Source organism: Phyllobates terribilis, unplaced genomic scaffold (genome assembly GCF_046119375.1).
Source record: "Phyllobates terribilis strain yellow unplaced genomic scaffold, ASM4611937v1 Scaffold_2__4_contigs__length_985480577, whole genome shotgun sequence".
NCBI classification, from domain to species: Eukaryota; Metazoa; Chordata; class Amphibia; order Anura; family Dendrobatidae; genus Phyllobates; species Phyllobates terribilis.
In genome coordinates this window covers 426,765,675-426,785,015 of record NW_027362762.1, presented here as the reverse complement: position 1 = coordinate 426,785,015, position 19,341 = coordinate 426,765,675, and the positions used below count along the sequence as shown (strand labels likewise).

Genomic DNA, 19,341 nt, shown 5'->3' with positions numbered 1-19,341 from the left:
CTTGAGAAGGGGTTATCAGAGTACTGAACACCCCCTTTAAAGAGACTCTCCACCTGCAACTATATAATTAAATTTGAATACACATTTTTGATGGTGCACCAATTGGACACAGAGGCAGCAGCATAAAGGGGGGCACCAGTTGTGGTGACATATATACATGGTGGAGAGTCACTTTAGTTCTTAACTTTTGCTCCTTTTAGGATTGTGGCATGCAAACTAAACAGATATATTCTAGTTTGATCCAACGTCACAATGACTTTAAGAGTATTGGCCCAATTAGACAAGTAGATCCAGGTCACTAAATGTCCGCTGAACAGTGCTACTTTACTCACCTGTTTACACAGGCTAATGAAACAATTATGGGGACATAGCTATCCATGGGGCATGGGATAACTATGATTACACGTGCATAAAACTCATCACATCCGATAAACACTTGTTCAAGTTATTTGTTGGGCATTGCTGGCCTGTTTAAATGGGCCATTCTTAAGCATTCCGCCTACCAACTCTGTATACAGAGAGAAGTCCAGTATACTGATAACTTGCATACAGTGCATAGATCTTTCTAAGAAGCAACTTGTAAATGAGCAGTTAATTTGGCACTGCAGCACAGAGTTTGTTAGAAAAGGGGTAAAATAAGGTTATGAAGTACCGTGCAAAAGTTTTAGGCACGTGTGGAAAAAAAATGCAACAACATAAAAATGGCTTCAAAATTAGGAGTGTTAATTGTTTTTCTCAATTATCAAAATGCAGAGTGAATGAACAAAATAAATTCCAATAAATGTTTGGTGTGACCACTCTTTGCCTTCAAAATCGCATCAGAGCATCAAGTCTTCTAGGTAACTTGTCTGTATCATTACTGTCAGGACTCCTTGTTCTTTAAGCTGAAGATAGTTCTTAGACTGGCTGGATGTTTGGGGACATGGTCCTGCTTCAGAATAAATTTGCAGCCGGAAACTTCCCTGATGGTATTGTATGATGGAGGAGTATCTGCCGGTATTTCTCAGCATTTAGGACACCAAGACATGGGCAATGTTAAGAACCGTAGACGTAGTGGTCAGACAAGGAAACTCAGCGCAGCAAATGAGAGACACATCATACTTCCTTTCAAAAATCAAAAGGTGTCCAGCAGTGCCATCAGCTCAGAGCATTGTGGAAACCAAGTGGAACCCAGCTACACCCATTTACTGTTTGGAGAAGTCTAGCAGGGTGTGATCATGAAAGAATTGTGACAAAAAAAACAAAACAAAACACTGAAATGGAAATAAAAGGCAGGTGACTCAAAACACAGGAACTGGGGTGCAGAAAAATTGCAGGGGTTCTGGACTGATGAGTCAAGATGTGAAACATTTGGCTGGAACAGAAGACAGTTTGTTTGCTTGAAGGGCTGAAAAGTGATACAATAATGTGTGTCTGCAAGCATCAGTGGAGGTTCCTTGCAAGTTTGGGATTGAATTTTAGCAAATTCATCATATAGTACCATTGGGGAGGAGTCTGATTGGATCCAAATTTATTCTGCAGCAGAACTACAAACCCCAAACATAGTTTGCAATGGCATTACAAACTATCTTCAGCATAAAGAAGAACAAGGAGTCCTGGAAGTGAAAAGGCCCCCACAGAGCCCTGATCTCAACATAGAGTAGGTGTGGGATTACATGAGACACAGATTGGCACAGGCCAACATACACAGAAGAATTGTGGTTAAATCTCCAAGATGTTTGGAACAACCTCCCTGCAGAGTTCCTTCAAAAACTGTGTGCAAGTGTACCGAGAAGAAGTGATCCTTTGATGTCGTTTTGAAGGCAAAGGGCGGTCACACCAAATAATATTGATTTTAGATTTCCCTTTTGTTTATTCACATTACATTTTGGTAATTGACAAAAATGAACATTTTCTTTTTCACTCAGTACTGAATATCACAATATTTCATTACTTTGTATTGCCCAGAGGATAAAGTAAATTAGGTTTTTTTGCTCTTTAGCTGCAACAATATTTACTACTGTTGCCAGCTGTATTGTTAAATAACGTAAAAATAAAACCAAGTTACCCCTTATCCATAGGATAGGGTATAACTTAGTGATTGTAGGAGCCTGACCTGAGAACAAGGCTCTACAGAATTCCATCTGTATAGAGCACATTCTACATTCATTGTCTATGGGACTGCTGGAAATAGACCACTAGAGAGAGAATTGTAATCTAAGCTAACTTCCTACAAGCTTGTGCAGAACAAAGTAGAGTGTTTCCTATGTTGTGGCATCTTCAATGCTGTATGAGGCGGCCAGCTGACTGGCATCTCTCAACAGCTAAACCAGCCCCCTTTGCTACTGAAAGACGCCACACAGCAATGAAGATGTACCAAACAGGAAGGGCCCTAGTGTGTCTATGATAAGTTGCTTGGAACCGCACTGATATATAGGCACCTTAATTTAGCATTTTAACTTCATAGTCATATTGATACTGCTGTTAGTATTAGCTACATGTACACTATATTCAAATATCTTAGCTACAATACAGAAAAATCTAATTACATTTAATTATATTTTGGTCCTATTCTATGAAGCAATAAAACTGATTTTTATTACTAGTTTACAGTATGAACCAAGAGTGTATTGTAAATTAGTCATACCCTTCAATTAAGAGAAAATTCCCTACAGAAACATGCATCACAGCCTGGCATTCACATCTCTATAAATTAGATATTTTATTAAACGTGGGTTCTGTAGGTGGATGATACGTGCAACAAAGAAATATGAGTCAGGGTTTTTTTTTTCCCCTTCATGCTATTTTCAAAACATTCGCCCTATAGCAGAATAAGAATATTTAAACATTTTATTTCCAAGCAGCCGTATAGAAAAGAAACCTTGAAAGAATGAACAATTTAAACACTCTACAGTGCTTTTGAAATTAAACTATTTAATTTCTTTCTTATGGGCCTAAGAACTTACAGGTAGTTGCCTGCCAGCGATGTCACATTGACAGTGCAGCCGCTTCTCTTCCTCTCTGCTCTGTTGACGGGTTGTGGCTACCAATGTCATGCTGATTGACAGCTGGGCTGGTTCCCCACTGCATCACTGTGGAGAGCCAGCTGTCAATCAGCATGACGTCAGCAGTCATGCCCCATCCGAGTAGCCGGGAGAGGAAGTTTTTGCTCATTTTATTTACAAGTAATCCTACTTCTGTCTTTTTTAAATCTGTCCTATAGTTCTAAAGATATGGGCCTATTTTGAGCTTTTACTAAGGGGTGTTGCTCACAGGTTAATGTGCAGCAGCCTAAAAAGATGCCCCCAAAGACAAAGATGCATGCCCCCTTATACAGACCATAAAAAATAAGCACCAAATAAAAGGGTCCATATCTCCAGAACCAACTGAATACTCATAGGAGCAGTTTAAAAACAAAAACTGGCCACGGTTGACCGGATGACAGCTCTTAAGTTTACAGATTACAATGTGCCTGTCACATCTCCACATGGACATTCAACAACCTCTGCCATATTCAATCTGTGGTCGGAGCTCGTGGTGAAGGAGATGTCATGAGCAGAAGCTCTATGCGGAGCAGGCTCGGCGGTCCTGCTGGAGATACTGGTGTGGCTGACACCGGTAGTTCCGCCAAGTCTGGAAGAATGGCTGTGTATACTGTCCAGCAAAAGCAGTTGTCTCACTGGGCAGCACCACATCCTGCTTAAAGAAGTTGTCCACTACATTCACAATGATGCCCCATCTATAGGATAGGACATCAATGTATGAACGGCCGGAGTCCCGCACTCGGCACCCCCGCCGACCAGCTGTCATCGGTGGCGGTGGCCACCGGCAGGAAGTGCTTACCTGCCGTGGCAGCCGTGGGGTACTACACATCCGCCTTCCATTGAATAGGAGGCGGATGTGCAGTAACAAGCGCCGGCCACTGCAACTTGACGGCCTAGCACTGCAGGTAAGCACTTCCTGCCGGCGGTCGCCAGCACCGATAACAGCTGATCGGCCGAGGTACCGCACGCGGCCTATCATACATTGATGCCGCGTGCGGCATCAATGTGAAAGTGGACAACCAGAGTTGTGGAGTCAGAGTCGGAGCCCATTTTGGTGGAGTCGGAATAAACTGGACCGACTCAGACTCCTAAAATATATCCAGTTTATACTGACTCCAACTCCACAGTCCTGAAAGTGAAGGGGAAAAAAAAAAAAAAAAAGGCATCCCACTTTTTCTGGATGAAACTTTTTTTTTTTTTTTTTTTTATTACCTTGTGAACCTACCCCAACTCCATTTGTGCATAAATCCAGATCCCTTTTAGAGGTGGTACAAATGGTGAAGGCCAGGGTTACCTTGGGACCTGCTAAGTAACTTGTGTGAAGCCTGTCCATGGAAGTCATATTAAGAGCTTTCAGTTTTCCATATAAAGTGTCATTACATCCACCCAATTCTAATCAGTACCTATTGATTACCTATATTATATGGGCTGCCCAGGAATACAATATTCACTTCAATTGGGGCTGGGCTGCAGGGCAGAGACCAGCCACTACACGGTGTACAGAGCTGTGGTGTTCTGGCTCTGGGGAACCTGCTGTTTGGTGGGGGTGTCAGCTGCCAGACTATTGCTGGCCTATACTAAAAGGTCATCAATATTGTACTACTCTTGGAAAACCCCTCTAACACATCTTCCATAAAGAGATTGTTATCGTTTTAAATATAACAGGATTACTACAAACAATTAGTATTAATTTCTAGTGGAATAAAGCAAACTCTACATAAAGAATAATAGTTAATAAATATACAAGAGCTTAATTTGCATTACAAATAAGATGTAGGTTTTGAAGCCAAATACAATTTATTTTTGCGTATAAGAAAATGAGTACATGCAAACCAGTCAGTGACATAGGTTGCAGTCTGCAGAGAAAATAAGGAACTATAGAGAATAAAACAAGGTCTATGGAAATGATCTGGGATTCTGGACATAGAAGTATGCAGGATAACATGTTAGTACTTTAGCTTGCTGAGACAAACAAATACACTGTAAACAAATTGGATTTTTGTATACCGCAAGAGAAAAACCATCTGAAAAAACAAAATTGCCATACTTTTAATTCAACACAGATAATCTAATGGGAATAGATATGCAAAATTATGTGGGAGGAAAAATTAAAGCCAAATACAACAAAAAAAAAAAAAAATACATTTAATGACTGAAATTTGATTTAAAGAAAAATGACAATCTATAGCTTTAGATTATTTGCTCTTATAAAACACAGGGTTGTTATTAATAGTCACATTAGGTCAGTAGGCTACCACGTGGGTCAGTACAGGGCCTTGTTCTTTTCTAAGAGGAATGTGGTATGTTACAAATGATCTGGATAAATTTGAGTTTTAATGAAAAAAATAGTGGCAAATGGGGTTAGCATTGATAAATGTAAAGTTATACACTCGGTAAAATACATGTTACTATTACACTAATTGGGAAAACTATTTAACAAGGCAGAGCATTCATGTATTTTCAATAGGGAAAGAGAAGAAAGCATCTAACAAGGTTCTGGTGGCAGCTTATTTCCTGAAGAACAAAAAGAAAGTGTTTAAAATCAAACAGACCAGTGTAGATCTGAGTGTCCTCCATGTTCATCTGCAGGTTCAGGTGACTTTAATCTAATATGTATAGGTACCTTTACAATAGTAAGTCACCCTAGGGGTCTCTGGCACCCTCTGACCCACTCTACACACATGCACGCTAAGCGCACCAAGACTGTTTGGCCAGCTTATCTAAGGAATAGGTCCACCGTTTAATTTACTCTTTTTTAAATAGTTGGACTTTGGGAGTAACCAAATTAAAAGCTAGGTGTTCCAATAGCTTTCAGTTGGGTGTATCCTTACACAAATTAACACTGTTCAATTGGTGGTCCAACTTATTGACAAGATGAATGGTAACATCCAGTGTGCATACTTAACAGGAAGCAGGACTGTGGAGTCGGAATAAAATGGACCAACTCCTAAAATATATAATAAATTGGGTACAGTAGTTCAATGCAGTTTGTGGGGAATATTTTTTCATAAGCATTTGGGAAAGTTATGAAATGTCCTATAAATGTCTGTCCTATTCCTGATCTGAGGGTCTAGACTTTTAGCTGAGATGAATCTGTGCTACAGAAGACGACAGAGACTGGGAAAGAAAGTGAAACAGACTATCTCATCATGCGGTTAGTGCTCTCTGTCTGAACCTGGAGAATGCTGGGAGACCGTTGTAGTTCTAGGTAGCATATACCTCCCTGTAATAACACTGTCACATAGCCTGGACATGTTGGGAATTATATTTCTCCTTATACCTCCTTCCTCCCTGTAATGTAATTTTCCGTCTGTAATTTGTTTTATTACTGCACAAATTGTGTATTACTGTACACTAAAAAAAAAAAAAAAAATTACGTAGTAGTTGTTCTCCTCAGTGTTACAACAAATTTGTAAAAAACAAAACTGTTAAACCAATTTCCCCCCCCCAACTTTTTGGTTAAACGCTGAAGATGTCAACTTCAGGGTGAAGCTGAAAATGTAACCTTAGCAAGTGTAACCAATGATTTAACATATCATTTTCCTCGACCAAAGCTTCTGGTATTTTGCTAGTTATATACATTTTAAACAGAACCTTCAGTTTACTGATCAGATATGACAGTCATGTTGGTCTGCATTGAATTATATATATGCAGTTAATGCAATTCAGTACATTAACTTAACAGCTGTCCAAAAATGCTTTAAATACTTGTGTGTCATTTCTCTGGCTTTTAGCTGAACCTGCAGCAGCTTGCTCAAGTTCTGCTATTCGAAACAAAGCTTTTTATTTCTTACATACACATGTGAAACATAGGTGACAGTTCTGTTAATAAGCCAAGGGCTTGGAAACTAATCACTAGAACTAGTTATTACAGAGGAATAAACATTTAAAGGCATAATCCAAAATGCTTCTTGGCTCATAGAATAAGGGATAATTAAATTGCTAATGCTGCAACTGCTGGGACCCCTTGAACACCTGAGAACAAGCTCAGGATCCCAAAAACCAAAGTCCAGTCTTGATTGGAGCAGAGGAGCGCATGCTGGACTTTGGTAGTATTCATTCTGTATGAAACTGCCAATAAAAGCCATGTATAGCGCTTGGGTATTTCCGGCAGTTCAATAGCGCATTAATGTAGAAGAGGTATAGCACGCGAACCTCTGCTCCATTCAAAATGGGACAGGCAATAATTTTAATGTCTACAAAAACACACACACACAATTTTGAACCAAAAACTAGTTTACATGGACCAACGGAAACAAAATATATGTACACATGATGTGCAATTCTAAAAAGCAGAGGTCTTAAGGTGGTTGTCCAGAATTAGAAAAACAAGGCCATTTTTTTTTCCTTAAAGACCAACACAGCTATATACAGGAAGCCTGTCAAGAGAAAAAACATTAACTGCAGGTTAATAGTACTATAATGCTGGCCGGCACCCGCGCTCAGCCTAACAGTGCGGGGAGAAAATGTAACTTTATTCTCCCCAGCAGAGTTCCTGTTTCAGTCACATGGGCGGAGCCGGCGCTGATTCAGACACCGCTCTGAGTATATGCAGCATTGGCGGTTACAGCCACAGATCTGCATTCTCAAAGCAGTGACTGAATCAGTGCTGGCGCCGCCCCTGTGGCTGAAACAGGAACGCTGCTGGGGAGAATAAAGTTACATTTCTCCCTGCAGCGTTCGAATATGTGCAGCACCAGGCAGGTTAATAACATTTTTCTGGTGACAGGTTCAGATTAATGAATCTGAGCAGTAATACCACACAACCTGTAAACATAAAAAGTGCTGCTTTTTAAAGAAATTGGCCTGTTTTTCTGATTATGGAAGGGGGGGGACACTTTCAAAGTTTGCCCAATTTTTCAGACTGACCTTCATTTCTTAAAGTAATGATGCCACTCGTTTTTCTTTACTTAGAATTTGTATTATGGCAAGAAAAAAAGCAGCTAACAGTCTATTCAGTAGGACTATCAGCTGTGTATCCACCTGACTTCTGCACAACACAACTGATGGTCCCAACCCCATTTATAAGCCAAGAAATCCCACTTATTAAACCTGACAGGGCACACCTGTGAAGTGAAAACCATTTCCGGTCACTACCTCTTGAAGCTCATCAAGAGAATGCCAAAAGTGTGCAAAGCAGTCATCAAAGCAAAAGGTGGCTACTTTGAAGAACCTAGAATATAAGACATATTTTCAGTTGTTTCACACTTTTTTGTTAAGTATATAATTCCACATGTGTTAATTCATAGTTTTGATGCCTTCAGTGTGAATGTACAATTTTCAAAGGCATGAAAATACAGAAAAATCTTTCAATGAGAAGGTGTGTCCAAACTTTTGGTCTGTACTGTACATCAGGAGAATCTTCAATCATACCTATGACGTAGAATCTAAAGTGATGTGAACAGAGCAGTGAGCCTGCATTTATACATTAACCACCAATTCAGATGCTCCTGGATTTACACTCATTATACTGGATGCCCACAAACTGGGACCTACTGAAAGCATGTCATAGAATTGAAATAAAAAAAAAATTGGCAAAGGATGAAGACACTGACGGGTATGCACCTGGTAGAACATTCTCAGAAAAATGCCAATCTGCATAAAGCATAAGGAGAGCAATATCAAATTTACTGAAAAGAGCAAAAACTGTATGCATTAATAGTAATGTACTAGCCTAAACTTAACCAGTTCAGTTCCTTTAGAACTTTACCTTGTCATTATAGTTGTTTCAAACAAGGGATTTCAACGCGTTTATGTTTTAGTTTTATGTTTCTGTGGCCAGATAAAATTTTAAGTACTATTGTGACCTTTTGATTTGTGCCTATTTTGGGATCAGTAGAGGTTTTTTGTTAAAGCATGTTCTGGGTATAGTGATTTTCTTCATAGATTTTTAAAGTAAATTAACAAAAAAAAAATAAAAAATAAAAAATGACTTTTACAATATGGCACTTAAGTGTTATTCCCACCAACTGTTGGAAATAAGCCCCAGAATTTGTGTGGCACAATTATTTGGGTCTTCAGTTTTCTCCAACATGTTATGGGCACTGCAGCTGGGACAAACTGACACATGCCATTTACTTACTACAATTACAGCTGTAGGTAATACAAGCCAATTTTTTACTGATAATTATGTGCCTAAATATACTCAAGCTAAAAAAAAATAAAACATTTTTTTCGAATGGCAGCAATGTGTTGGACAATAGCTCATCAATCTTCATTTCTAGATTTTAAGAAATACCACAAACACAATATATTATGGAATATAATAGAGTTGCTGTTACACTATCACTTACAGAACAGCCCTTCCTACTTTGTGAGCGATTGGGGTGGGTTGGCAGAAAAAGGTAAGGTTTAAAGAGGCAAGAAATCTCAGTATATTCTACCTTACATAAATTAAGAAAGCAAAGTCAGTCACTAGAACATAATGGACTTAGAACTCTGAAAACAAAGTAACATAACCAAGAATGATGTAAAGAACTCTCCAGTATTATGTAAAGAAATGAGAGATCGGTCGTTATATAATGAAGTGTTACGTAACTTTAATATAATTAGTGTTAACTCCTGCAATTTCCAAGATCTCTGCTTGCGGAAAGTGATTAGAAACATCCTGGTTTACACTACTTGACCTGACCTAGTACTGCTCTCACAGCTGAGTGTTTGTCACAGTGAATCAGAGACAGGGTCTATTTTTTATCAGATAGCACTTGGACCGATGTTATTCAATGGGGTAGTGCTGATTACTGATTTTTTTCCCCACTGACAGAATCTGAGGGTGGAAAGAAAAACAAAACTAAAATCACAACATGCTAAGATTTCACGCCAAAATTAGATGCCACTCGCCCATTCAAGTCTATGGGTGCGTGGACAAACATTGGACTGCATTTGGATGATATCTGAGTGCAGTCAGATTTCTGCAGACTCACACAATGGAGAAGATAGAGAAATTTTGGTCTCCATCTGCTCCACAGTGTGCTATGGTTCTCGCATTCATGAATCGCATGTGCCATTTTGAATAATTCAGTGCTAAAAACAGCAATTAATCCCATAAGGAAGAAAAAAAATGACTTCACAAAAATCCAGATGATGAATTGAGAAATAAGACTATCTAGGGTGTTCTTTTTGTCCATTTACCAGTATTTCTGAAAATTCAGTAAATCAGTCCAAAACATGCTAGTGCATTTTGCATTTCCTCTATATTAGCTCCACTTTATTCCTATATCATTGACAGATGAATTATTAAAAGAACTCATTTTTTACCAAATAGAAAATGATAATTTGAGATTAAATCCGATTGGAAAGCTATAGCCATGTTTTATAACACTCTTACATAACACCTTCTATGAATTATGCTAATTATAGCTCCGATAGCATTTCTAGAAGGATAGGTAGCGCTTCCTTGCACATGCATTAAACATCTTATAATTAATCAGTGTTGCTTTAGTTTAAGGATCTGAACACATGTATAGAGAGATTAAACCACCCACAGTCATAGAAATTAAGTTGAGCAATTAGATTATTCAGCACATTACTGCACCTGCCAGTAGGACAGTTTAAGAAAGGTCTTCATGAATAAACAGATTCCATTATACTTGGAGTCTGGAAATAGGTTTGACATATACAGTAGTTGCTCAACCTGGTTATAATCTATGCCATACAATGAGTGCTGTCTCAGTTATTCTGCACAATACAGTAAGATGTACATTACATCCTTCTGAGGTTTACATTTTAGCATTTATTTTAAAGGGTAACTCTCATTTTAGAACACTCCTGCCATGAGGATGTTTGGAAGTGATCTTCTATCCAGTGAGCGTGGCGTAGAGCTTGGAGCATAGTCTATGGCCTGTACACTGACTGTAAACCCCGCCTTTCCAAAGAGAAGCCACAGGAAGCCAGCAACAAGTGTTTCAATTTCCCTTTGAATGAGTTGCAGTTCTCAGTCTTCAAAGAAGAGCATCACAACTCCATGTAAGATGTCAAAACTGCTTCAGCCCCTTCACCTACCAGGTGCAATACTTTGAGTGCAAGTAGCATCATGAAAGAGTAACCGCAGTTTTATTTTTAGTTTTATAAATCAATAATACACATGAAAATAAGCAACGTTGCAATATATCTTACGATAGGAATCGGCTTCCTTCTCTGCCAGATTGATCATTATCAAAACTCTCAATTTGGAGGTAAAAACTATATTCAGTGAAGACAGAGCTCCTCCCATCTAGCTAGGAGATGGCAGCTGTTACTGATGAGAATCTATGTAGATGGGAGGAGCTAAAGACAGAGCTCCTCCCATCTAGCTAGGAGATGGCAGCTGTTACTGATGAGATTCTATCTAGATGGGAGGAGCTCTGTCTTTAGCACCTCCCGTCTACATAGATTCTCATCAGTAACAGCTGCCATCTCCTAGCTAGATGGGAGGAGCTCTGTCTTTAGCTCCTCCCATCTACATAGATTCTCATTAGTAACAGCTGCCATCTCCTATCTCAGTAATGCGAAAGTCTGTCTTCACCGAATACAGATTTTACCTCAGAAATGAGAATTTCGATAATGATTGATCAATTTTGGCAAAGAAAAGCTAATTTTTAAGATAAAATATGTTACAAAGTTGCTTATTTTCATGTGAACTACTGATTTAGAAAAGAATTCAAACAAAACAAAGGTTACTCTAAGTTTTATACAGATTCTCCTGCAGGAAGAAAAATCTAATTTTGAGAAAGCAAAAAACTGAAAGAACAAATTGAACTAGTGCTCAGACAGATTCAGAATTTATCAGAAGAGAGAAAAAACATGTACATGATGGCATCCATGTGCTATCCGTGTTTAAAACTGCAAAGTATAGGAGAAGTTTTGTAATTCATTCATTTCCATCCATGAAAAACACTGAATATGGTAGATCCGGACAGGAAGGTATATATTGAGATGTGCAACCAAATACTGTGGTACTCTGAGAACAATGATGTTCTCCAGGAAGACCCTACTAAAATATAAATGAAGAACCTATGCCCATGCTGGTAAAATTCGGTTGAGTTCACTGATACAGCAGATTTTGACTTATTAACACTGAGGGCCCCACCACAGATCTCATGGTTCTATACCTTGCCCAAATTACACAAGGGGAAACACCCACTGAGACTTGCTGGCATAGAAGAATTACAGAAGAAGTGGACATCCTATACTGAGGAGGTATTGAGGGCAGCCCCGGGCCTGTAGATGAGGGACACCATGGACCAGCAATAAAGAGGGATACCCTACTTACCAATATAGGAAAGCAATGTACTCTTCTATTTCAGATCACACTTAAAGGGAAGGTGGTGTGATTTTTATTAATAATTACTTTTAGTACAAAAATCAATGCACTGTTTCAATTATTTTTACTTATAGGTTTCTTTGCTGGTGTGTAACATCACTTATACCTCAAACATGGCAGCTCTTGTACATAGGAGTCTGAGGTCACTGACTGCATCTCCTGCATTGTGGCTGACCCCTGCGGTGACCTGGGCACGCCCCCTGAGCTGTCCAGGTCACAGCTGTGGGACGAGATCGGCACCATTTTTATGAAGCTGCAGTGATAGCGGCAAGCTCCAGTTTCCTTGTCACCGCCAGTGCGTGCGAGCAGTGACAGGAGCTTCCGTGATCACCGAGCAGAGATCCAAGGTGAGGTATCAGCGGCGGGGAGCAATGATCGCAGCCTGACATCAGTAGTACAATACTAGGCTGCTAATCACCACTGCTGCCATGTTCTGACCACAGCAATGTAACCATGCTGGTGTGCTGTGAACACAGCAGAGCTGAGCCACTGTAAGTCTCTAACGGAATCTAATGCCATCATGTGATAACAGTGAATCAAGCAACGTCGGAAAAAAACTTCAATGATCGTTTCAATCTTTATATAACTTCCTTTACACAAGCAATTTTCAATAAAATTAGTACAATCACCATAATTATGCATAAAACGAAATCCAGTGCAGACGATCCTTTTGCTCCGGCGGGCAGCGATGTGAGATGCAGAGACGCTACTTGACACTGAAGGGGTCTGCACCTGTAGCGACGTTTTGGGAATCCTCCCCCTTTTTCCAGCACTGGTGGGTATACGGTGGTGCATTTCCATCTCCAACCAGCTAGATCTAAGAGATGCTGGCTTGATTGCCAGCGGCTACTACTACGCTGTTAATGTCATAGTAAGGCATCCACTGGTGACTACATATAGAGGAGTGTTTAAAGTCAAGCACCAAAGGGCTGATCTATATGGTCACCTGTGCCTGACTATTAAAATTATGTGGGGGAAGATCACCAGTGACATGGATACAAGAATATATAGGGGGGCATCCATAACAAAAAGGGACATACCTATACCCTGCCATCTTAGTGAACAGCATGGGGTACTCCTATGACCGTATCAACAGCCATATAATTTATTAAGCGGTCACCTGGGGGTAATTTGATAGATTCATGCTTCAACAGGAATGCAGATGGTTCTTTAAGCGTCAATTAATTGCACCGAAGGGCCCTAAGGAGCAGTTTAATTTATCCTGTTATCTGTAACAACTTTCTTCCCAAGCAAAACTGGTCAGTTTGTGTAGTTTTACATATCATTCCTTATCATAAATTCTCTCTTCTCCAGAAAGTCAGCTCTGGTGATCACGGTTTCCTCTAAAGCACCTCACTCAGGTAAGAGTTAAAGAATATGAGACATGGCTGTATTGGGAACTTGTTAACCTCATTAGGCGATTTTAACTTTTTCTCCTCCACATTGCTCAGCATAGATGGATCACCGCTGGTGACAAACACCTCACATCCATTTTTCGAGGCGTCGTAACCCACCTATTGTACACAGTAATTGACATCTTAGTCGTTCCCTTCTTAACACATGTGCCTGGTTTATCTTTACTTCAGAGCAGTTCTGTCCATCTCCTTCACAGGGGTGGCTCCCAGAAGCAGCGTCACTGAGGGATTCCCCACTGCTGTAGAGTCATCCCGCCCAGCGTGTGACCAACACCGGCAGCTCCAACTTGGCGTTCCTGGCACTGGCCTCACTCTGCTGGACCAATGCTCCAGCTTAACACAAGATAAAAGCTTTGCCTAGTAATGAAGCCAGAGACTGACATCCACAGTACTACTACAGCAGAGGAGGGCGGTTTCAGATTTAAAGCAGTACATAGTTAACCCCTTCCCCTCTAGTTTATATCAGAGTGGAGGCATTTATGCATTACTTCCGTGCAGTTCTGTACTAGTCGCTAGCCTGCATTAGCTACAAAAATTTACCAAGCCATTTAGGTATCAGAGCGCCCTATTTAACCCATTATGCCCAGAGTGAAGGTGGACTTTATGACCTATCCTACGTCTTGACTCCTCTGATTACTAGTAACTCTGGGATGAAACACGTAGGAGAGTAAGGACACAATTTTGTGTGCCATTAAGGCACGCTCTTATTAGAGCAATAAGTGCCCCCATCCTCATATAGGGCTGTAATACGTTCAGCATTAAAAGGGTTATTCCCGTCTTCATAGATGGATTTTGTCAGAAGGGGATTGTAAAAACAAGCACTTTTGCAACATACTGTGTATTAAAATTTCTAGTTGTCCATCAGATATTAACACTTTTTTGTTTCCAGCTTGTTGCCTAGGAGACCGACCACTGCTGCTGTCTAGTTTGTAAGTGGCCAGGATTAGGAGGCAGCAGCGCACTACAGCGATCCATTGCTTACAAATGCAATAGAAAGGAGCTTAGAAGCATTAGGCAGGTTCTGCTGTCTAGCAGCAGTGGTCGGTCTCCAAGGCAACAAGCTGTAAACAAAACAAACCACTCATCCTTATTGAACCCACACAAATGAGTCGTTGGTGATGTCTCAAGCACGTTTGATGGTTTCTGCTGAGATGACAGCGATGCCCACAGACTGTGTCAGTCAGGAGGCGCCTCATTGTGGGGTCATGCTGTCAGATCTGGGGGGGGGTGAGGGGCACATGTTGGGCACAGGGGAGAGATCCAGCTTCTGACACCTGCCATGAGGAGCCATCTCAGCAGTGCAGCAATACCAGCAGCCCCTGTGAGCCGCACTTCCCAGGTGTGGGGGCAGCAGCAATGTACCGGAAGCCAAGGGTGAGGTTAGAGCAGTGAGGCTCCCATCCGCTGTAGTACCACAAGTACCAGAAACGCCTACTAGGCTTCACCTGTCACATAGCCCCAACCCTGAGCAGTGTCCACAACCCCGATAAGAGCCCTGTCCTGAGGGGTGACGCCAGGCGGGCCCGGGGCAGATGGCTGCAGGTGCAGCTCGGCACTCACCGTTGGCTCCGTACTTCTCCCGGCTCCTCCGGACCTGCTCGGTGCTCAGCCCGCAGCTTTCATTCACCTGGAAGTGGCGGAGCACCTCGGACACGGGCTTGGCGTGCGCGCTGTCCATGGTGGTAGCGAGCCCTCGGAGTGGGGTCTCCTCGCTGCACTGTCACGGTTTGGCTCTGGTGTCGCCTTCTCTCCGGAGAGCTCCAGCCCGGGGTGTCCCTATGGCCGTGCACCTTGTGGGATCCGCCTCTGCACTGCCTGAGCCTCAGCTCCCCTCCTCCTCCTGCTCCTCCGGAGCAAATGCACTGACTGAAAGTTCCTGTTCTGTGGTAACTTACTTATCCTGTGCTGCCTGACGCCTCGTCATTGGCTGCTGTCAGCACCCAAATAGCGCCAGCCCCCGCCAGAGCCGTGTGCCTGCATCCATTGGCCTCTGCCGGCTCTGCATTAGCATGTCGGAGATGGAGCCCTCGGTCATTTTACTGTGGAAAATGTTTTTTTTTTTTCTTTTCTCGAGCATTTATAGATATGGCACCCTCCTCTCCCTCACAGCTTCACTTCCTCTTATTCAGCTACAACTTGCGAAGTGTTTGCGGGGGTGCAGCGAGGAGAGGGTTAACCCTGGCGACCGCAGCGCTGAGGAGAGAGATAAGGCGCGACAGCTGCCTGTGCACACAGGAAGTGTGTCCGGCTGTGTACCCAATGCGGCTCTTCTCATTGCTCCTCCATCAGTATAGACTAGAGGGGCAGTGCCATGGGGCTCCTACAATGAGGGATCCAGGACAGCAGGGGGCGATGCAGAGGCACTGTGCCATACCATCCTACCTCAGGACCAGGGGCTACATAGAAATCATGGGGTCCCATAGCAGAAGCTCTAATTCCCCCCTCCACACAAAAAAGAAATAAATATTTGTGTGTGTCACAGAAGAGCAGATCTCACAACTTTCCAGCCTTTAGGCTATGTGCCCACGATGCAGAAATGCTCCGGATTTTTCCTGAGCGTTTCTCCGTCTCCCTGGCAGAAAAAACGCATGCGGATTGTACATGCGGATTGTACATGTGGGTTGTACATGCGGATTGTACATGCGTTTTTCCTGCCAGGGACATGCGGATGTGAAGCGTTCTTCACTTGCATTTTCACATGCGGGTTGACAAGCGCTTTCCAAGCGATTTTATCATCACTTGGAAAGTGCTTGACAACATGGTCACACTATATAAATCCATGCAACCGGCATGGATTTATATAGTGTGACTGAAAGAATGGTAAAAACTGAATCTATACTTACCTTCTGATGGACCCCGGAGTCTTTATTTGCTCCGTTCTGGCTTGTTGGCAGCTCGCGGTACACTGAAAGACCTGCCATCACATGACTAAATGACGTCAGGGCAGGTCCTTGAGTCCACATCGATCTGCCGGCAAGGTAGGACAAGGGCAGCGGGGGCCATCAGAAGGTAAATATAATTTTTATTTTATTCTTTTTTTTACAGGTTCGATGGTACCCGGGTCTGGAGGAGAGTCTCCTCTCCTCCACCCCTGGGTACCATCCGCACATTGAAACACATGTAATCCGTATGTACAGATCCAGTGATGCGGATTACATGCGGCGAAAACGCAGCGCCTCCGCAAAATAATTGGTAGTGCTGCGTTTTTTTCTGCAATGATAATCCGCAGCGGAAATTTCCGCAGCATGTGCACAGCACGTGCGGATTATCATTGGGGAACATGGCAGGCCTTCTACCAAGCATTTTTTAAGCGTTTCTGCAGCGGAATTGCCGCTGCGGAAACACTTAAAAAAAGCATCGGGGGCGCACAGCCTTACACAGTAATTTTCCTCCTACTGAAGTCCTAGATCCCTCTTTCATTGCCCCATAAAGTATGATGCCAATAAAAGTGTCCCCCAGACACAGTATGATACCCCCATGGTGAATTCCTCCACGTTAGCCTCCACATGCACAGTATAATGACCCTATTGTACCCCACTTCAACTACCAATGCAAATATTGGGGACCCCAACACAGTATGATCCCCCAACTGTGACTCTCACAGAGCCCTCCATACACTATAATGTGCCTTCATTCAGTATAATGGGTCTGCATACAGTATAATGGCCCACACTAGCCCTCCAAACAGTATAATGGCCCCCACACAGCCCTTCAAACAGTTTAATGGCCCCCACACAGCCCTCCAAACAGTATAATGGACCCCACACAAACCTTCACACTGTATAATTGCTTTTGTACAGTATAATGGCCCCACATAGCCTTCCATATAGTATAATACACCACCGATAATCCTCCATATAGTATAATGTGCCCCCATAATCCTCCATATAACATAATGCACCCCATAATCCTCCATATAGTATAATGCGCCCCCATAATCCTCCATATAGTATAATGCATCCCCTTAATCCTCCATATAGTATAATGCGTCCCCATAATCCTCCATATAGTATAATGCGCCCCCCATAATCCTCCATATAGTATAATGCACACCCCATAATCCTCCATATAGTATAATGCGCCTCCCATAATCCTCCATATAGTATAATGCGTCCCCATTATCCTCCATATAGTATAATGCGCCCCTTATAACCCTCCATATAGTATAATGCTCCCCCCATAATCCTCCATATAGTATAATGAACTTCCCATGGTCCTCCATAGAATATAATGCACTCCCCATAGTCCACCATACAGTATATTAGACACCCCATAGGGTAAAATGCAGCCCCCATATAGTATAATGCACCCCACAGTCCTGCAGTATTATGGGCACCACATACTCTCTGATTTTAAAATACTGTATATTTTAAATAAGCCGACCCGAGTATAAACCGAGGCCCCTAATTTTACCACAAAAAACTGGGAAAACGTATTGACTTGAGTATAAACCTAAGGTGGGAAATGCAGCAGCTACTGGTAAATTTCCCCATCCTGGTATGTGTGGCCTCCTCAATCCCCCAATCCTGGTATATGTGGCCTCCTCATCCCCCAATTACTGCACACATAAAACAATAAACACTTATACTCACCTTCCTTCCTCACCTCTGCTCCAGCGCTGCTGTGTCCTGTCTGCAGCAGCTCATGTCGGCATCTGAGCAGTGCGCATTCTCAGATGTCAAGGTGAGCTGCTGCTCTGCATTTTGTATGCGCCATGAAGATCTATTCACACAGTTGCAGTTATGCGACAGCTTTTTCTACGATTTTTACACCACAAAAATAATCTTGTGACTAAAACTTCAAGCACCACAACAATGCAGTGCTGGAGAGGTGCTATTAACCTTAGTTCCCCGCCCCTAGTATTATACCTACCATATTTTACTTGTGCCGCTCTGGTCGGTCTCAAGCAGTTTGCGAGCTGTCTGATCGCTCCAGTGTTTGCTGGGTGATAGGAAGGTCACAACTCAATGCAAGTCTATGAGAGCCAGAACGATGCTCTCATAGACTTACACTGAGAGCTTGTGACCGTTACCTCTGACTTCCCGGTCTGTCACAAGTTGTGGTCACAAGATGGCAGAGAGCCGTGGCGTAACTAGAGTCCGATGGGCCCCAGTGCAAAATTTGGACCTGAGCCCCCCTCCTCCCCACATGTTGGTCAGATATATGGGCTCTTGTAGCGTTCTAAATCCTATAAGGATTAACAGGAGGGAAAATAAGTATTTGATATACTGCCGATTTTGCAAGTTTTCCCACCTACAACTAATGTAAAGATCTGTAACTTTTATTGTAGGTACACTTCAACTGTGAGGCAAAATCTATAAATAAAAACATGAAAATCACATTGTATGATTTTTACATAATTAAATTGCGTTTTATTGTATGAAATAAGTATTTGATCACCTACCAACCAGCAAGAATTCTGTCTCTCACAGACCTGTTAGTTTTTTTTTAAGAAGCCTCCTACTCTGCACTCATTACCTGTATTAATTGCACCTGTTTGAACTTGTTACCTGTATAAAAGACACCTGTCCACACACTCAATCAATCACACTCCAATCTCTCCACCGTGGCCAAGACCAAAGAGCTATCTAAGGACACAAAA

General features: G+C 42.0%; 1 protein-coding gene across 1 annotated transcript in view; it reads right to left on the bottom strand.

Annotated features, from left to right (window-relative positions):
* ATP2A3 (ATPase sarcoplasmic/endoplasmic reticulum Ca2+ transporting 3) overlaps window positions 1–15,773 on the bottom strand; it is a 221,326-nt gene extending 205,553 nt beyond the window's left edge. Inside the window, exon 1 of the mRNA XM_073665195.1 lies at window positions 15,300–15,773. Within this exon, the coding sequence (XP_073521296.1) occupies window positions 15,300–15,417 (118 nt within the window). The 5' untranslated portion in view covers window positions 15,418–15,773. The remainder of the gene's footprint in view (window positions 1–15,299) is intronic.
* Window positions 15,774–19,341: the final 3,568 nt, after the last annotated feature.